The sequence below is a fragment of the Balaenoptera borealis genome, assembly GCF_965194805.1.
Source record: "Balaenoptera borealis genome assembly, chromosome: 8".
Classification (NCBI taxonomy): domain Eukaryota; kingdom Metazoa; phylum Chordata; class Mammalia; order Artiodactyla; family Balaenopteridae; genus Balaenoptera; species Balaenoptera borealis.
The window spans coordinates 77,591,001-77,610,598 of NC_138865.1; the positions used below are offsets into that span (position 1 = coordinate 77,591,001).

At 39.2% G+C, this 19,598-nt stretch overlaps 1 protein-coding gene across 3 annotated transcripts in view; it reads left to right on the top strand.

Annotated features, from left to right (window-relative positions):
* RORB (RAR related orphan receptor B) overlaps positions 1-19,598 on the top strand; it is a 372,186-nt gene that overhangs the window by 320,797 nt on the left and 31,791 nt on the right. For all 3 annotated transcript variants that reach the window (XM_082401472.1, XM_082401471.1, XM_082401470.1), the window contains 2 exons: positions 3,895-4,036; positions 12,303-12,704. In XM_082401472.1, the coding sequence (XP_082257598.1) occupies positions 3,895-4,036; positions 12,303-12,704 (544 nt within the window). The remainder of the gene's footprint in view (positions 1-3,894; positions 4,037-12,302; positions 12,705-19,598) is intronic.

Sequence of the window (19,598 nt, forward strand, 5' to 3'; positions counted from 1 at the left end):
ATATCAATATGAAACGTTAAAATAAAGATTATAAGCTAATGGCCCTGTATTTATTTATCTGCTTGAGAAAGCTGTCGAGATAGCAGTTGCAATATGCATGTGACCATCCTTTATTCTCATGTTCCAGAAAAATAAAAGAAAACTGGAAGCATGGAATGTTAAAAGTGGAGCAGATAATCTCTGATCAGTTAAAAATCATCTGCCCCAACTTCATCAATGAGATCCTGAGGTCTAAACAAGATTATGTCATATGGCCAATGTCACTAATCTAGTTAGTGAGAGAACGTGGCCAAAAACATGTTTCTTTGTTTGTTTTTCATTCTCAGTCTAGTGTTCTCCTCCACAACAAATCCAACCAATTCTTCCAAAGACAAACTAATTCCTATGAGCAAGTTGATTTTTAAAACACAAAGCTGGAGGAATAGCAGTTAACATAGACTTAATCTGAAATAAGAGAAATTTGAAACTTAAGAGTAAATGTTTAAATTTAATCCTTAGAAGGAAAGAAAGGGTGAGAGACTAAATGTCAAGGGGGAAATGAAAACAGTTCTGCAATTTTAAAGGGCAGTACGTAACCAGAACAAATGAAATGCAGCCATAGTCCAGGAGGGGAAAGTGATAGACAGGCAAAGTTATTGGCAAAAGCAATTATATTTTTGATCAAAGATGCAAGCAAAGTGAATCATTAATTTAAGGTCAGTAAACTGAAGGAGATGCGGCACAATCAAAAATTCTAAGAACCAACTTTAATCTTATAAGACATTCAGATATAAATGAAACAAAACGTACTGTAACTCAAATAGTCATGCTATGTGAAAAATTGGCAGTGTCTTCATAATAGTCTCAAAAATTATGATTCCTGGAATTGAAACTGGAGGGAAGAAAAGAAAAAGGACTAAATGAGAATAAAGTAGGGGAGGGATGCAGAGGGGGCAGAATAGCATGAATGTCCTAACCCATCAACATACTGACTGGCTTTAGAGGTGATTAACAATAATCCATCTTTGAACATCATGAGATGTGCCTTGTATTCTGTTCTTCCGCAGACCTATAATTAAGAATTGCACGTTATTCACCTTAATGCAATTTTTTCAACGTATCCCAAGAAACGATAAAGCAAAATTACGAATCAGCAATTTTTTACCCTCCTAGGATAAGTTATTACTTCCTCTGGGCAGATAGACAAACAGTTTTCTTCATAAACACTAATAATTTTGTTTTCATTTTTTTTAACTTATTTTTTATTTTTTTGGCCATGCCACGTGGCGTGCAGTATCTTATTCCCCCAACCAGGGATTGAACCCATGCCCCCTGCAGTGGAAACACAAGAGTCTTAACAACTGGACCATCAGGGAATTCCCCTAAATACTAATAATTTTGGAATCAGACCCCTCTCCAGTGAAATCACTTCCACCGTGTTAGTTTATTATGCAATTTTAAGAGCTCTGGTCTAGTTTACACAGTACCCATGAAAAAATGTTTTGTAGCTCAGTGTCAAAGTAGAAATGTTTTGTGTTTCATTGTATAAAGCTGTATTTAGAAAATGTCTGATTTCAAAATATGAGGCTATGGTCATGTTAAGGAACTAAACATCTTAAGCAGTGATTTCCAAAAAGATTTAACTGCTGAACAAATATATTCCCACAGGTCAATAGCCAAGAACGAGTATTTAGCCTCCTGTCATCTTTTCTATTTAAAGAAGGAATCCAGGATCAAAGAACTTATGCTGTTATTTTGAAGCATATTCTGAGGTTTTAGTCAAAATGACACTGTACACCACACCACTTTTTTTTTATTTCATGGAAAAACCCACTTTTGTAAATATGCTACATTTTTCTCCAAATAGCAAACTCAAGAAATTCTGCTCAGAATAAGATATCAATGTCAGCACATTTAGTATCAACCTCTGAATTTTCATAATACTGTTTTCGGATCAACATAAACAACCCATTTTAAATAACATCATTTCCGCTTGTGCACTTATTCAAATTCCTTTTCATCCAATAAAAATTTAAAGCGAAATCTCTTTTTCATGCCAGAAACTTCATTTGCAGTAATGAGCAACAGATAAGCAAGAAATGCCTCACAATTAATGTCAAATTGGCCTTAAATTAGGGCTGTAGCTATGACTTCAAGAAGTCTTTTCTGTCAACTCCTTTGCTAAGTGGCACTTAAGAGTATCCACAGGTAAAAACCACACAATTCTTTTGTAAAATGTAAATTCCAAGTCGTCTTCAATCAAGACCGATGAGCTGAGGTTATGCCTTCTGACAGCTTTCACGGTATATGAAGTACATAATTTCAACCCCTGGGGGCCTAGATGTGATCTCTTGTTTAAGGGCTCCATGAGTTCATGCGAACTGGCCAATTGGATATCTTATTTTGCCGCCACTGGTTCATTAAATAAATAATACGCATGGATCTGTGGGGGCAAAACTAGCTCTTGTTGTTGAATGGCTTGAGGATGACAACCACAAAACCAATTGGCACTCCTCTCTAAGGAGGTACTTGGCCACTCTTCCTTTTCTGAGGCTTTTCATAAGGTTGGCCAAGCTCTCTGTTACAGTGCCTTGCCAAGCCATATGGAAGCCTGAGGCAAAAGGAAAATTGATAATTTTAATTCTGTTTTTATGTAAACTTTTGGGGAGTTTGCATTAATGTTGATTTTTAACATGTAAAATCAGTGTTAAAATGTTTATCCTGAGTACCACATCTTTTGGCAACCCTTAAATGTGTGACCAAGGTGATTGCCTCACCAGTCTCACCCTACTCCCAGCCCTGCACTACCCTCCCATTGATAGTTGAGGAAACTGTTTGACAGAAGTCAGGTGGCCTCTTCCAGGCCTCTCAGCGAGATGGGCATTGCGTGACCATCCTGGACCTTTTCTAGGCTTCCTCCTTCCGAGAGATGATAGTACAGGATATCTTTTCCTAAAATTTCTCTTGGTAAATCTATTTGTAGATCACTGCTTTGTTTGTAGCACTTTGCACTTTTGCTGTATTGTAATTCAAGGACAAGGAGTGATGAGGGAAACTAATGAAATAGGTGAATGAATGGGTGAAGGATACTTTCATATCTCTGGAGAAAATGTTTATTTACCCCAGTAGGATTTTTGGTAAGATAACTAAGGTGGGTGGTATCCAAAGAATTAAAAAAATAATAGACTCAGCTGTGGGTTTATTTATACGGGTGATGTATGGTCCAAGGCAGTTCATTTTGTACCAGAAGGACCTAAACGTACTTGCATGAAGACCTCCTAGATCGCTACAGCCTGAGGCCAAGCAGAGAGCATTCATTCAGCTTTTACTTATTGTCTGTTTTTTACTGAGCAGTTTTTATACCATATTTCCTTTATTCAAAGATGTGGTTGACTCTAAGGTACATAACTGGTTAGAAAAACAACCTTCCAGATACATTCTGGCCAAATACAAAAATTTCCAAATGGATAAAAATGCATCTTAGAAACTAGGAAGATAGTGGCGCATATTGAACCCACACTACTCAGTACCCAGAGTTCCTCACTCCCACAGCACTTGTGACATACGCCTGTGTTATTGTCCCCATGAAGTTTTGTCATAGGTGACACTCTCCTCTGCCACTCCCTTCCCACTGCTCTCTGTGGGCAGGAACTCTATTCTACTTTGCATAGAACAGCACAGATGTCTTTAGTACACATTGATTGAATGAATGAATGAATGATACCTTCATATCTCTGCAGAGAGTCCAAATTTTCCCCAGCAGAAACATCTGTAAGCAGTCCAAGGAGAGGTAGCCAAAGAATTTTAAAAAGTGAACTCAGTTAACGACGTTCACTGTAGAAAATGTAGCTATCATCTCTGTTAATGGTCGCTTCTTATAAATTTATCTCCCTCCCATTCTCTTTCTCCCTCTAGGGATTCTTTAGAAGGAGCCAGCAGAACAATGCCTCTTACTCCTGCCCGAGGCAGAGAAACTGTTTAATTGACAGAACCAACAGAAACCGTTGCCAACACTGCCGACTGCAGAAGTGTCTTGCCCTAGGAATGTCGAGAGATGGTAAGGCATCGCCTTCTTATTTCTTACTTAAAGGCTTTCAAAATAGAGAGCTAGTGGGAAGCAGCCGCATAGCACACAGAGATCAGCTCGGTGCTTTGTGACCACCTAGAGGGGTGGGATAGGGAGGGTGGGAGGGAGGCGCAAGAGGGAGGGGATCTGGGGATATATGTATACGTATAGCTGATTCACTTTGTTATACAGCAGAAACTAACACAACATTATAAAGCAATTATACTCCAATAAAGATGTAAAAGAAAAAAAAAGCTTTCAAATGTATGCTTTTTTTTTCATTCAAAATTATTTAATTACAAGGCTGGATAACTGAAAAAGAATTTTCCATTAAAAACAATTTCAGAGCTAGAAAGTATAAATAATATACTGGCTAACAGGTATATGTCACTCTAGGGCAGTGACATGATTAAACAGAAATGGCTTGAATCTTATGGATGCATCAAATGGATGCTTTGCTGGAGTCTGTTTAAGCTGCTGGAAGAATTCTAGACAAAGGGATAAGAAGAAAAGAAAACCACATGCTGGCAGTGTATTAAGAGGAAAAGTAAGAGCAAATAAATATATAGTATTGCCTATAACATAGGAAGAAAGGAAAGACTTTTCTGTAGCTCATGGAGCAACCTGTGCTAACTAGGTTGGGTGAAAGCCACATAGTCCTAGATCTAAAGGTGACCACTTGTCCAAGTTTGCCTGTGAATGAGGGACTTCCTGGGATGTGAGATTTTCTGAGCTAAAACTGGAAAGTCCCAGGCAGACCTGGACCACTTGGTCACTGGGTAAGTCTGACTGGTGCACAGGTTGCTTGGTATGTGGAGATGCTAAGGAACAGACCTTGCTTCTGTAGGAAGCCCAGAAGCTCCATTAATGGATGTGGACTGTTCAGAGGCATGATGAAGATCGAAAAGGCTGTAGCAGAGCTCCATGTCTTAGAAGGATTCTATAGATGGTGTCCTTTTCAGAATAGACTCAAGTGTGCACTCCACCTTCACGCCCAATCCAAATGGATGGCTTGGCACCCCAACTGAACTTCTTAGATTAATGAAAGAGGACAAGTAAACTCACACAAAGAATTTCATCTAGCTTTGTGTCCATTTTTAAGTTTTCATCTAAACGAATTCTTTCCCCACTGACGTTGGCCGTAGCACTCCTGTACTGGGTTATGAGCAGCCCTGTGTCCTGGGGCCATTTCTGTCTTGTTCCCGCTGTATCCTCAGGGTCTGGTTAAAAGCAGGCACCTAAGTGTTTGTTGAATGAATCATGGAATTCTCTTTTACCTAGAGCCTGAGACACAGACAAAGCCCTTGATACTTATTCTCTTTATGTGAATCACTGTGGATTCTGTGTCTCTGGTCACACTCCCTGTAATGAAGTTCAAGGCAGTGTGGACCAAAAAAGAAAAAAAAAAAAAAAGAAATACTTCTAGATTTTAAAGAAATATAGATAATTGGCATGCACTATCTCTTGGTATAAAGGGATTTTATGAGTTATTGAATTAAATGCGGGCCTTTTAGTCATTTGGATAAATTTAGCTCTGCATAGATGGTATCTAAACATATACACTATTTACTTCTTAGCTTGCATTCTCCAGATAGTTGCATCTTGAATCTTTGTTTACCATTTCTCTAATTTCCAACCCACATAAACTTGTCTTGCACAAAAGTATACCAATGAGATATATTTAACCCCCAAAATAAAAAGAATCTGACGTTGAGCCTTCCAGTTTATAGGTAGCTTCTAAAGCTACAAGATGTAGGTTTCCAAAACTTCTATGTATCAGCTGATTTTGTTTGTTTGTTTTTCTAGATTTGCTAATCACATACATTTACTCTTAGGGTAAATTTATAGCCCTGTGTACTTGCACATAACTAAAGTGAAGAAAGTGGAGGGTGGAGGTTAAATGGTTTTCAGAATTTCTTTAGTGAAATTCTGTGGGAATTTGAGTTGATAATTTTGCACTTCATTTCTGTAATATGGAGGCAGCATAATAATTGACACTATCTGAAAAGTTCCATTAATAATTCTACAGAGAGACTAAGCCATTGAGTATTTGCCTTTGTTGCTTCTTCCTACAATAAAAGGAAGTATCTATTTGGAAAGAGAGATCATGTGGGTCTGTGCTGGTGAACAGAATCATGAGCAAGGGATGGGCATATGGTCCAAGGCAGATTCAGTGATGTCAGCCCACAAAATCTAAGAGGTTGTCTGGATCTCATGACATAAAAGAAGTATATTGTCGGGGCGGGGGTTGGGGCGTGGGGATCATTTATGGATAGAGCTGCAGTCTCTTCTCAAGGGGGAAGAAATTTACTACAGCATAAACTTCTGTGCAAGAAAAAGCAAGATAGTATCTAAGGATGCTGAGGATTAAGAATAATGATCCATCTTAATTTTAGGTCCAGAGACAGTCTTGAGGCTTCCAGGGACATCTTTCAAAATGCCTCCTAAGCATGGCTTGTGTCAAATTAATGGTGAGGAGAAATGCTCAGGAGTGATAATAGCGGCTGGGAATGAGGAGAAGAGGCTTCAGCAGAAGAAAAAAAATGATTCTCTCTAAGGGAAAACAAATTCTTCTTTATTGTTTATATAGAGAAAGTTTGTTATAAGCCTTGAATATATAGGGTACTTTAAACTAAATAAGTCACACTAATACCTGGGAAGCTAAACAGGTTTTATCTCCTATTGATAAGTAATGCCTAGTATGTGATATCAAAGGATTATGAAGCCCTGAGGTTTTGGGTAATTAGCTATGTCTAGTAAGGGCTCAAGAATGAGAGGTAGTATGTGTCCTGCCACTAATTTATTATACCTACCTTCTACTGATGAAGCAGATATTTTCAAAGTACTTTAGCTGTAGTACCAGTAGCCAAGGTAAGATGCCCTCACACCTAACTTCTATATACACACCACCCAGCTTCCCTCAGACATAGAGTAGCATCTTCATTTTAATATTTGCATTTGTTTTCTGTCAGTCATGCCTGGCTCCAAGAATATTTACTTCACCATACCTGGTCACTAAAACAATATGACTGCTAGTAGATGGCTTGATATAACTGTTGACTCCACTGGACTTTCATTCTCTCCTGAATTTCAGCTTCTATAGTGGCATATTAGTCATGGGAGATATATGAGTAGACAACAAACTCAGCAGTAACAAATTTGTTCGAATTTAGCATTGGCAAAGAATCAAAAGTCAAATCCACTTGGAATACATACACATGTGTTTATGTGTATAAAAAGGTGAAGGTATTGCATGTATACATGTGTGTGAAGTGATGGCATGCATATGTGCACTGAATCTTCTCCACCATTGTATTTATTTCTTTTTTTAACTGGACCCTTCACAAATGTTAGTTGCCGGAATCTTCAGTGTCAGTTGTATTAGCACTACCAAAAAAAAAAAAAACAGAAACATTTTGGCATCAATAGGAAGATATTGCACCCCAAAGAAAAAACATTATACTCACCTTGCAATAATGAAGTATGTGTCCTCCTAAGTGACACGCCTCTATGAAAAAATGGAAGCTGCCCTACACGGGCAGGTGTCACAGATTTAGCTTCTTGTTATCCAGAATGGCATTGTCCAATATGGTATCCACGTGTTGCTATTTAAATTTAAGTTTAGATTTATTACAATTAAATAAAATTTAAAATTTAGTTCTTCAGTCACACTAGCTATATTTCAAGTGCTCAAAACCACATGTGCCTTGTGGCTACCATATTGGAAAGTGCAGGGAACATTCCATAATCACAGGAAGCTCTGTTGGAAAAGAAGTGAAGGGGAAGAGAGAGAATATTTTAAAATTATGAATAGGGTTGGGTAGACTGAATCAGATTTTTTTCAACAAATCTTAAAGCACTATAAAAAGGCATAGCCTTGAAATTTTAAAGTTAAATTAAGACTAGTTTCCTTGATAAGTAGTGAGATATAAACATAAAGAATTTCACAGCCAAAGATAGTAAGATAAAATAATTTCCAAAAGGACTATGGAAAGTCATAGATGATAGTTCTACAATGGGGTTCCTCTTGATGCCAAAAACATGTGTCTAGTAGTCATGTGGTAGGAAGCAGAAATCTTTGAAGAAACATCGTCTTTGTTTTATAGTTACTCCAAAAACTTCCATTCCATTTAGAATCCCACAATTCAAATAGATATGAAAAGATTTCCAGTACTTTTGCGTAAAATGGTTCTTTGCTAGTGTGGGATCAAAATGAGGGTTAAGAGCATATCATGAGCAAATACTATCATCACTGAATATTTATAAAGCACTTGCAATGTATACAAATTGTGCTGGTTTCTTTGAGAGCCAGCAGTTTAACAAGAGGCTGTCTCCATACTCAAGTGAATCTCATTAACAGAATAATTCAAGTTTGAGAGGGTCAAACACTTAAAATATGTGCCATTCTGATTAATGGGTAGTGGTAAGAAGAATGCAAATACTTGAAAATATAATAGTAATATAGCCTTTGTTAAAATAGGCCCATGAAGTCATTTGTAGAGACGTGGATGGACCTAGAGACTGTCATACAGAGTGAAGTAAGTCAGAAAGAGAAAAACAAATATCATATATTAATGCGTATATGTGGAATCTAGAAAAATGGTACAGCTGAACTGGTTTGCAAGGTAGAAATAGAGACACAGATGTAGAGAACAAACGTATGGACACCAAGGGGGGAAAGCGGGGTTGGGGCGGGATGAATTGGGAGATTGGGATTGACATATATACACTAATATGTATAAAATAGATAAGTAATAAGAACCTGCTGTATAATAAATAAATTAAATTAAATTAAAAACATAGGCCCATGAATACAATAAATGTATTTACAAATAGTGACAAGAAATTATTTTTATATCAGGAAAGTTCAGTAAGTTTATTTTGCCAAGTACTATAATTTTTTTCCAAGTATGTCACCACTTTTATTACTGGAAGGGGCATAAAACTGAAACACTGGCTCATCAGTGTTTCTGAAATGAATGGAAAATTTATTCTAAAATAGTATTATAGTCATTGTCAGCAAAGTCCTTGATTTAGGATGAAGCCTGATAATTCCAAAATGTTGTGGAGCTTTAAGATTTTTCTTTGAAAATATTTAAATTGCTCAGTGACTTGATAAGTCAATTTTTTTGGAAGAGGCATAACTATTCACCATTGAGTGGGTTTTCGGGTGTTTACCAGGGCAAAGAGCTTGGCAGCATGCTTATTTGACACTGTTAGCTTTGATTGTGAGGTCTTATGGTTAACAGCAGAATTCTGAACCTAAAATTGTTCAGTATAGGGTCCTGACTGGGCTCATTTCCATATCTGCTGTCAGCTACAGGTCAGTTCTACAGCTCTCCTGATTGTAGTTGGCCTTGCCTGAGATGGTTCTGCTCTGTTTCACATATCTTATCCTTCCGCAAACTAGTGTAGGCATGTCCTTTTCATGGTGAGGCACTCAATCACACAAGCACTTTTTAAGCCTCTGTTTGTGTCACATATGTCAATATCCCATTGGTCCAGAGCAGATTGCATGACCCTGAGTCAAGGGGATGGAGCAGGATGCCTGCACAAAATGAAAGGGCACTGCAAATTTATGTGGGGTAGAGCAGGCAAATAGGCAAGAAGCATCAGGGTTATTAACGCAGTCAACCTACCACAATGGGTATTTCACCTAAAGTGTATAGACATCTAAAGCAAGGTTTAGGTTTGGAAAAAGGTTTAAAAAGACACACTACATTTTTGTCTCCATGTCAGAAGAGCTCCTCGTTCTTAATTTTTTCTCCCTATAAATTTTAAATGAATAAATGCAAAACTATTCTACTAAAGTAAGTCAGAAAGTAGGTCTACTCCAGCCAAAACAAAAATCTTAACCTACAGCAGTAGACATAAATCTTGGATTCACCTCTCTATCTCTGTCACAAAGAGCTGTTCCGAATCTACAGGAATGCAAAGGACAGGGGGTGAGCAAATGGAGAAGCATGTGACATTTCTTGGGGGGGAAAGAAGTTTTTTCTGAATCAAAACTTACCGTGATTTATTTTTTTCGTATACTAAAAGGGTTTTTTTCCCCCTAGAGAATGATATAGAGTAAATTATTTGGAATGATAAAGATAGAAAGCTTTCTCTAAAAGCAACTACAGAATTCTGTCCATGGACAAACTGAAAATACCACTGCAGTTAGGAAGCAAATATATTTGTCTCTGAGAAACAGAATTTAATGTCCTGTCTCTACAAAGTTAAACACAATGATTCAAAACCCTATAAATTCCATACATATGTGTTAGCATACGGTATTTGTTTTTCTCTTTCTGACTTACTTCACTCTGTATGACAGACTCTAGGTCCATCCACCTCACTACAAATAACTCAATTTCATTTCTTTTTATAGCTGAGTAATATTCCATTCTATATATGTGCCACATCTTCTTTATCCATAGCCACATAGCACAGGGAGATCAGCTCGGTGCTTTGTGACCACCTAGAGGGGTGGGATAGGGAGGGTGGGAGGGAGGGAGACGCAAGAGGGAAGAGATATGGGTATATATGTATATGTATAGCTGATTCACTTTGTTATAAAGCAGAAACTAACACACCATTGTAAAGCAATTATACTCCAATAAAGATGTGAAAAAAAAAAGAAAGGAACAAAATCATAAAAAAGAAAAAAAAACCTATAAAAATGACAGCTGAGGTGGAATGGGGAGTTTGGTCTGGATTAACCCGATTACTTGTCTTTATTCAGAAAAATTAGTGGATAATTGCCACTTGGTTTTCCTACTTAGGCAGTGTCAGAAAGCCAGAATAGAGGTTTTTAAAGATTAAGGAGATAGGAAGAGTTTGGGCTGCTCTAAATCCATCCCTCACATCCACAATCCAGCAGGCAGAAAGGAGGAAAATGGCGAGCCTCAGGACGCACACCTGCACGCAGTGCTTCCATTTACTCCCTGTTAGCCAGAACTTCATCAGAGAGACACACCTGGCAGTGAGGGAGGTTGGGAAATGTGGTCTCCATTCTGAACAGCCTATGCTCAGATGAACTTTGGTAGCTCTATAACCACTGCAAAGAGAAAATGAATATTGGAGGAATATTGGGAGGTAAAACGGCAGCTGTTTCACAACAAGAATCTCTTCTGTGGGCCCTTGGTGCTGGAGAGTTCTTAAGCACTTCACCATTTAGTCATTCTCAGAAGTTATTCTCATCAACTCTACTGACTGAATCCAGAAATTGGACCTATTTCTACTCTCCATGTTCTTCTTCCCACATTCTCTGAGCTCCCACCACCAGCCGGTGACGGGAACAGTGTCACAAAAGAAAAGAAAGCAGAATCTCAAAAGGGAACCTCTAAGTTTACCATAGTCCCTACCATTAACATGAGCCGAACGACATCATGCTTGATGATTCAGATAAGGTGGCCCCTCGACTCCGGACGTTCACAGCCTTAAACGGGAGTTGATAGCATGTGAGGCAAAATGTCTCGATCCACAACAGTTCAGGAGGTTAAGCTCTATAAGAAACAGTGAATTCAGATCAAAGCATCTTTGTATTACTCTGTGACCACTGACAGAGCCTCTTTCTCCTTCTTCCTCAGGATGGTTAAGGATTTTTCCAGAAGAGAGGGGCAGTATAAAACTTGGGGACGGTAGAATAAGAAAGGAAGGGTTACTGTTGTCTCACTTGCTGGGTATTGTATTCACAAAATTGCTATTTTCCAAAGATTGTTTTCATTTGATCCCAAAATCCAATCGAAGGCAAATGATGTGCTTTACTTGAAATTGTGTTTCTCACCCTGCTCCACATCCTTGGTCTTACCCAACATGCTATTTAGAAAATAGTGAAATAATAGGGTCCTATCTGGCAATCTAGAAATCCTAATGCTTAGGAGGGAAGCTAATAATGAGTGTTGGTCTACATTTGAATAGGTACTATATGGTAGTTTTGGGTTTTTGTGAATTTTTTTTTTTTCCCCGCAAGGAAGAAAGAATGAGGAAAAATGCCTGCTAACTTCGTGTCAATGAGAAATACATCTATAAGTGTGTACATTTCTTCCTAGCTTAGATTTAGTTCTCACTAGGCACATAAACCAGTGCAGACACCCGTGAATATAACCTTTTATCAAGTGTGGAGTGCAAACGAATGGACTCTTGGGCTATGGTACTGGGACGTTGTGCGTTTTATGTTGAGGGGGACAGCCATCCACGGGCCCTTGGACTTGAGGTGGTTAACGGGAATGAGAACCTCAAGCGCTGTTTTCTGCTTTTGTCTCCCACCCAGCTGTGAAGTTCGGGAGGATGTCCAAGAAGCAGAGGGACAGCCTGTATGCGGAGGTGCAGAAGCACCAGCAGCGGCTGCAAGAGCAGCGGCAGCAGCAGAGCGGGGAGGCGGAGGCCCTCGCCAGGGTGTACAGCAGCGGCGTCAGCAACGGCCTCAGCAGCCTGAACAGCGAGGCCAGTGGCACGTACGCCAACGGACACGTCATGGACCTGCCCAAGTCCGAGGGTTATTACAGCGTGGATTCCGGCCAGCCGTCCCCTGATCAGTCAGGACTTGACATGACTGGCATCAAACAGATAAAGCAAGAACCCATCTATGACCTCACATCCGTACCCAACTTGTTTACCTATAGTTCTTTCAACAACGGGCAGTTAGCACCGGGGATAACGATGACTGAAATCGGTAAGTGGAAATCTCCTTCCAGCTCATGTTTGGAAATTCTACTCTGAAATTGCCTTGATCCTGTTTAGTAAGATCATTTTCTTAGGTCTAAGTTGAATTGCTTGCATTGATGGCTTCTAGTGAGAAAACGAATTGATTTTAAAATATCGTCTAATAACTGTCACTGTTCCCATGGCCCATAAAATTTATTTCAAGCAAAGGAAGAAAGAAGAAATCATAAATAGAAAGATGCTATCTGTAAAGAACAGATGCTATCTGTTGAATTTGGGTTCATCACTGAAGGGAAAATGTTATTGGTATAAACAAGAAAATTTCAGCAAGTATTCAAAGTGATGCTATTAAAAGTGAAATAGCTAAGGGATATAGAAGCAGTATGTAGTAACTGAATGAACAGGGTTCCAACTCTCCATCTAAGATAACTGGGGACAAACCTCAGTTTCCTTCTTTGTAAAGGCAGAGGGGTAGACCAGAAGACCTCTAAGGCTCTTGTAAATCTGAATTCAAGAATTCTACGTGGGAATAGAGTCTGAATTACTGGCAATAAAAAGAGTGTGGTCTGGAATGTTACAGAAGGGCAACAAATAAGCCCCTCTGAGCAGGGCAAGTCCCAGGCACAGTTGCATCGGTTGCAGGCCCTCCTGCTTCTGCAACGTCCTTCTTAAGGAGTGGTCTTCAAGAGTGCACTCTCTCTTCTGACCTGTCGCAGCTTTGTTTTGCCCTGTTAAGCTTAGGAGTCTGGTAACCGTCTAATCGGTTGATTGTATTAACTAATTGCTGTAAAAATATGGATGTAGGTTTAACACATTACCCTCCTGGGTAACAGAGCTGCATGTTAACAGCGGCCCGGAGGAGCTAGCAGGCAGTGGCTACAGCAGGCGTCATGCAGTACTTAGTGCACAGGGGAAGCAGTGTGGAACTCGGGAGTCCTTGAGGCTTCCTCACATCTTGCCCTGAGAGGTGGCAGAAAAGAGTGGTGAAGAACCAGGCTACCTGAATTCAGATCCTGGATCTGTCGCCTATTATTTGAGCTGAAGCAAGTTTCTCAATCCTGGTTTGCTCATCCTATTTTTTTTTTTTTTTCTCCTCAAAAAATGTTAGCTCACAGATCACACAGTTGTTGTAAGAATTAAATGAGTCAATACTTGTAAAACAGAGCCATGTTTGGCACTCTGCAAGCGCTCAGTAACTCTGAGCTGTTCTCACTTGTCCACCACGTGTTCAATCACCTTCTCTGTCTAAACTGTGAGTAGGAGCCTAAAGCCTACGAGTGTTTTAAATAAAGTTGATGTGAACACATAACGAAGGACACGCCATATGTATCTTGGCTACTTCTACCATCTGGTTGAGGAAGAAGTGGCGTGACACAGTTATAAAACCTGAAACGTTATTTTTCTCTCTTAGCAATTCAGCCTGTGGCAGGGAGTAAAGAAGTGGTTGACATAGCACCTGTGACGACATCCACAACTGAGAGACATAGAAAACTACACATCAGCTCTAATAACAAAAATATTCATTATGTTGCTCTCCTTAACCTGTGACTATGTCGCAGGCACTTCACACACATTTAATTTTCACAAGCATCTTACATGATAAGTAAAACTGTTACTCCCATTTTACAGATGTGGAAACAGAGGCTCAGAGATGTCTCATGACCTGCCCAGGGTCCTTTGGTTACTAAATGATAGAGCCAACTTCCATCCCAGGCTGTCTGATTCTGGAGTCCTTGTGCTTATCCATTATCCTGCTCCTTGCTATGGGCTTAGTATTCACAAACTGCGTTGTCAATCAATAGGGGACAATCTGTTTAAGTGGAGTCACTAGGTCTTTCCAAAAGGACATGTTAAAAGGGAAAGGAAATAGGCACCATTTTTTGCTTTTATCCTACTTAGTATCTAAGTTCCTGAGTTTGCTATTGATTGGGAACACATGTTTAAAACATACTGAAACAAAAACAGTTGTTGGGCGATCTGATCCATACCCAAAAAGGAAAGACTTCTAAGAATGCAGAAATCACAATTTCTTTGTGATTTAGAATCAGTAGGAGGTATTACAGAAAGAGAACTACAGCCAGAAACATGAAGTTCAAGTAACCCTACCCAGGTCATTCTCCTCCTGGCCTTGAGTCTATTCCTCTATGAACGAGAGAAACTCCAAATGCATCCAGATTTTCTACACAGACATTGACCCCAAAATGAACTAGCATTTATTTTTGTTACTTATTTCAAGATACTATTAGTCTTTAGAGATCTCTAGATCTGCCTTAAATTTGGGAGGTTTCTTCCATCACACTTTTAGGGATGCAATTAGGCTGTCCTCCTAGTGCTCTCAAATTTAGCAGGCTCCTAAGCCTAAGTATTGCCTTGCTTCCCATTTCGTTAAAACGGCAATGCCATCTAGTGGACACAAACTCCTTCGAGTGTCGAATGGAGGTACCTAGAAGAGCCACAACAATGAGATGCACTGTGCTTTCCTGCACCATCCAAAAAACTGCCACTCATTTCACTAAAGCACTAAGTCCATAACAGTCTAATTGGGCAGGAGGGCATCAGTGGTGTTAAGAAGTTAAGAACTTTGGTTCTGGAGTCGGACTGCCTGAGTTCAAAACCTCATTGTTCCTTTTCCCTCAGGCAGTTTACCTAACCTGATTCTCAGTTGTAAACCTGAGATAATAATAATCGCTACCTGTGAGTGTGGATTAAATGAGTTAATATTTGAAAATTCTTAGAACAGCTTCTGTCATGCATAAGCCTCATCATTATTATTATTATCAATATAATTGATATTATAATGGTATTAATCTCATTATTACTTAATAACATTCTTGGTCATTACCTAATTACCTGTTATTGAGCCCCTAATGGTGCCTAGCAATATTCAACTCTTATAACAACCCTATTATGCCTGTTATATAATTATTCATATATCCATTTTACAGATGAAAACATTGAGGCTCAGAAGTTATAAAACTTGTTAAAAGCAAAGTAAGCATGTGAACCCAGGTCAAAGTAACATCAAAACTATATTAGTTAAAATAGTTAAAAACTATTTTAACTATATTTCTTCCCATCAAACAAAGGGAGCCCCTCACAAGTTAATGGCATTCCCACGACAAGACTTGCTTGGTGTTTGCTGCCTATCTGACGTCCTACTGGGAGCTACAAAGGATCTTACAGAGGGTGCATGCTGACATTTTGACTTGAGTTGATTAACAAGGATCTATACTAATCTGGCTGGTGACAAGTTGTCATAGAAAGAAGCCTGTGCTGACAAAATAGAAAATGTGGGGAATTCCCTGGCGGTCAGTGGTTAGCACTTGGTGCTTTCTCTGCCAGAGCCCAGGTTCCATCCCTAGTCAGGGAACTAAGATTCCGCAAGCCACACCGCGCGACCAAAAAATAAAATAAAACCATTAAAAAAAAAAAAGGAAAAAAAGAAAATGTGATCTTAGCCACATTCTGACTGGGTGAATTGAAGGCTATATCACACGAGAGAATTTTTTAACATCACTCTTGGCTGCTAGAAGTACTGATCTGCTTCCTCTCGTTTCTGAGAGAAAAATGAAATTGTACAACCAGATCATGATTCTGATTGGGCCATTGTAAAAGCAGATTTTTAAAAAAAAACAGTTTTTGGATTAGCCCATACAGAATACAGTCTTACAGTTTTGAAATTTTAATAAAAATGCATGTTTAAGAACCGTAAAACAATACTAGCAACAGCATGCAGATCCCAAAAAGTCAATTAGTTGAGTGTTATGAGTCAGGAATATTCCCCCTGAAGAACTAAACTTGTCTTTCTAAAAGTGCACCAAAGGAACTACAGACTTCTAGGTTCAGGAGCCCTAATAATAATACTGTATGGATAGACAGAAACAGAAAATCCCTTCATGCACATTAGCCAATTTAAGCCTCCTACCAGTGCCTTCAGGTGGGAAGTGAAGAAATCATCCCATTGTGCAGATGAAGAAATTAAGGGTCAGAAAGAGTGAGTGATTTTCCCAGGCACAGAGTTAGTTAAGTGGTAAAGCTTAAGTTCTTATGTAGCTCATTCTACTACTCTACACTTCCAGGTATTCTTTCAAAAACATACTCTTTTTTTTTTTTAACATCTTTATTGGAGTATAATTGCTTTACAATGGTCTGTTAGTTTCTGCTTTATAACAAAGTGAATCAGCTATACATATACATATACCCCCATATCCCCTCCCTCTTGCGTCTCCCTCCCACCCTCCCTATCCCACCCCTCTAGGTGGTCACAGAGCACCAAGCTGATCTCCCTGTGCTATGCGGCTGCTTCCCACTAGCTAGCTAGTTTACGTTTGGGAGTGTGTGCCAGGCACTCAAGGCAAGGAGAACACGGTTCCTGTCCTCACCGTCTAGGAAGCAGGCATGAAAATAAATAACTGCAGTTCAACGCCATGTATTCTAAATCCTGAGCATGACGATACCACAAACTCTCCTGCAGGTGAGGAAGATGGGGGGTATTGCTTACTCTGTGCCACAGCTCTTATCAGGAATGTTTTATTCCCATAGTCTTGGGACTCGAAAAGAAAATGTGGGTAAGCAAAGAGAAAAACATGAAACATTTCCAGAATAATATGCTTGGGTTTCTCAAAATCCCATAGGACAAAACACCATAAAATAAGAGAAGGGCAAAAGTAAGCTGCAAATTAATATTTAGGCATCAAGTTTAACTGCGTTTAGCAGGAGTTTTACTTCAAGCTGGCATGGTGGAGGTGTTATATCTTTGCAAATAAAATTTTGCCGTGGTTGGTGGCAGGGAAAGGAAGCTGGCTATAGGAAGACTGGCAAACAAGCAGAGAAAGAAAATGGAAGGTCGTGTTTTTGCTCCCCCACTATAGCCCTCAGATGGGTTGGAGGATTCTGCAGGACTAATACTCTTAATGAAAGCTCATTTAAGCTACAAGATGATTGACAGTGTATCCATGAGGTACCAGACAACAAGACAATTCAAACAGCCAAACAACATGCTTTTAAAAACAGGGAAAAAATCCATCAAATTAGTTTCAGTGCTAAGGGGATAGATTGCCTTTTACAAACATTATCTGAGTTTGCTGTTCAGTAATTTTCTCTCCAGATAAAGACAATGAAATGTGAATTCATTGATCCCTCCTGTGTAATCTTAAATGTAGATTTACTTTCATATTCCTTTTGTGGTCTATTTATGGAGCCTGGAATTTTAAACATCAAAAATAGAAATAAACCTCTTTTTTTTAGCAAATTCATCTATTACAGAAGCTGAGTATTAATAGAGGAGATTACAAAAAGGGATTAGCCTAAAGGTGATCTAATCCCTGTAATGTACTATTTTTTTCATCAAGGCTACCTGGATACATAGAAGGTATTTTTAGTGCTGTTTTATTGGGGGAAATTCTGTAAAAGTTTTTGGTGTTTCAGTTGTTATTTATTAAGAACCCCAAGCAGGTGCTATGGTCATAAGGCAGCAGCTTCAATGACATACACTTTTACAGGTAAATATTTTACAACTGCTTAAACCTATTAAGCATATTCAACTACTCACTCAGAAATGGTACAGAGAATAGAATTTAACTGCAACTATGTATTTCCTATGTCCTCTGGTGACACCTTTATCAAATACAGGTAGGCATTCAATTTAGGAGCAAGTGCCTAGTAAGTCATTAAAATGAACAAAAGTAGACTAAACTAATGAGAAAAATCATTCAAGCAGTAAGGGACATGAAAATCCAGTGTCTTAGTTCTTTCTTTCTTGCCTTGAGGGAAGACATCTTGTGAACTTCCATTGTCATCTGACACCCCTGTCACCTTCACCCAAACACAGGTCCTATGCAGACAGTTTAGGGAAAGGACATTGAAATTGGGACTCCTGATGGCTAGTTCACATACTAGCCATGTGAACTTGTTCAAAATTAGTTCAGCTTTCTGGAGCTCAGTCTCTTCATCTGAAAAATAAGGCAGATGGGCTCAATGACTTTGAAGGATTATGGTTCTCCCAACTCCTGGTGGGAGCTTTGGCCATGTGCACAAATATTCCCTTTGTTACAGCCACTTCCCAAGGAGAAGGGCAGGGTAGTGGAGAGGAGGGGAGGGGACTTACAGGCAACTAGGCAATCCTGACCGATGCTGAAACAATTGTCTCAAGGAGTAGGACCATACTTGGGAATTTCCATGGGGTGGAATGACCCTGTCAACTATAAAGTTAATAACCACAGTCACATCAGAAGTGTGCACCAGCCTCTTCTCTTCATCCACGCTCCTAAAAAAAAAAAAAAAAAAAAAAAAAAAATGAACATCAAGGACAACCAGGAGCTGATCAATGAGAGGCTGGTGGCCAATCTCAAACCATCCCTAGTTCATGTACAAAGTAAAGAGTGAGCCGCTGTATGGATACTTCAGGGCAAATCGACCCGTCCTCTCTGGCCCACTTCAAACTGACCACCTCCCCAAACCCCTGTTGAAAGAAAAAGGGGGACAAAACAATAAAGATATGGTCTTGACTGAGCCCCAGGCCTACCCAGATCACCTTGGTCACTTGAGAGGGATTTACCTGACTCCTCTGAAATTTTCATACTACCTTGTTCTCTGCTTCCCATAGACTACATCCCAAGAGGCTGCTTATTTCCAGAATCCTGTCTTCTATCTCAAAAAAAAAAAAAAAAGGAATTGCCCAAGTGTGGGGACTGGGCTAATCAATTCAATTTGTCACACTTCTGGGATCTTTACCATGGTCACAACTATAGTATTAACTAGTCCATGGCCATGAAATATTCTGGAGCATCCTGGGACAGAAGACACTGTAGTTCTTCCCTAGAGTCATTCAAATCCATATATTTCTAGATATCCTTTAACAACCTGAAAAAGATGTCTTAACTCACCTAGTAATATGTTGTAGTCA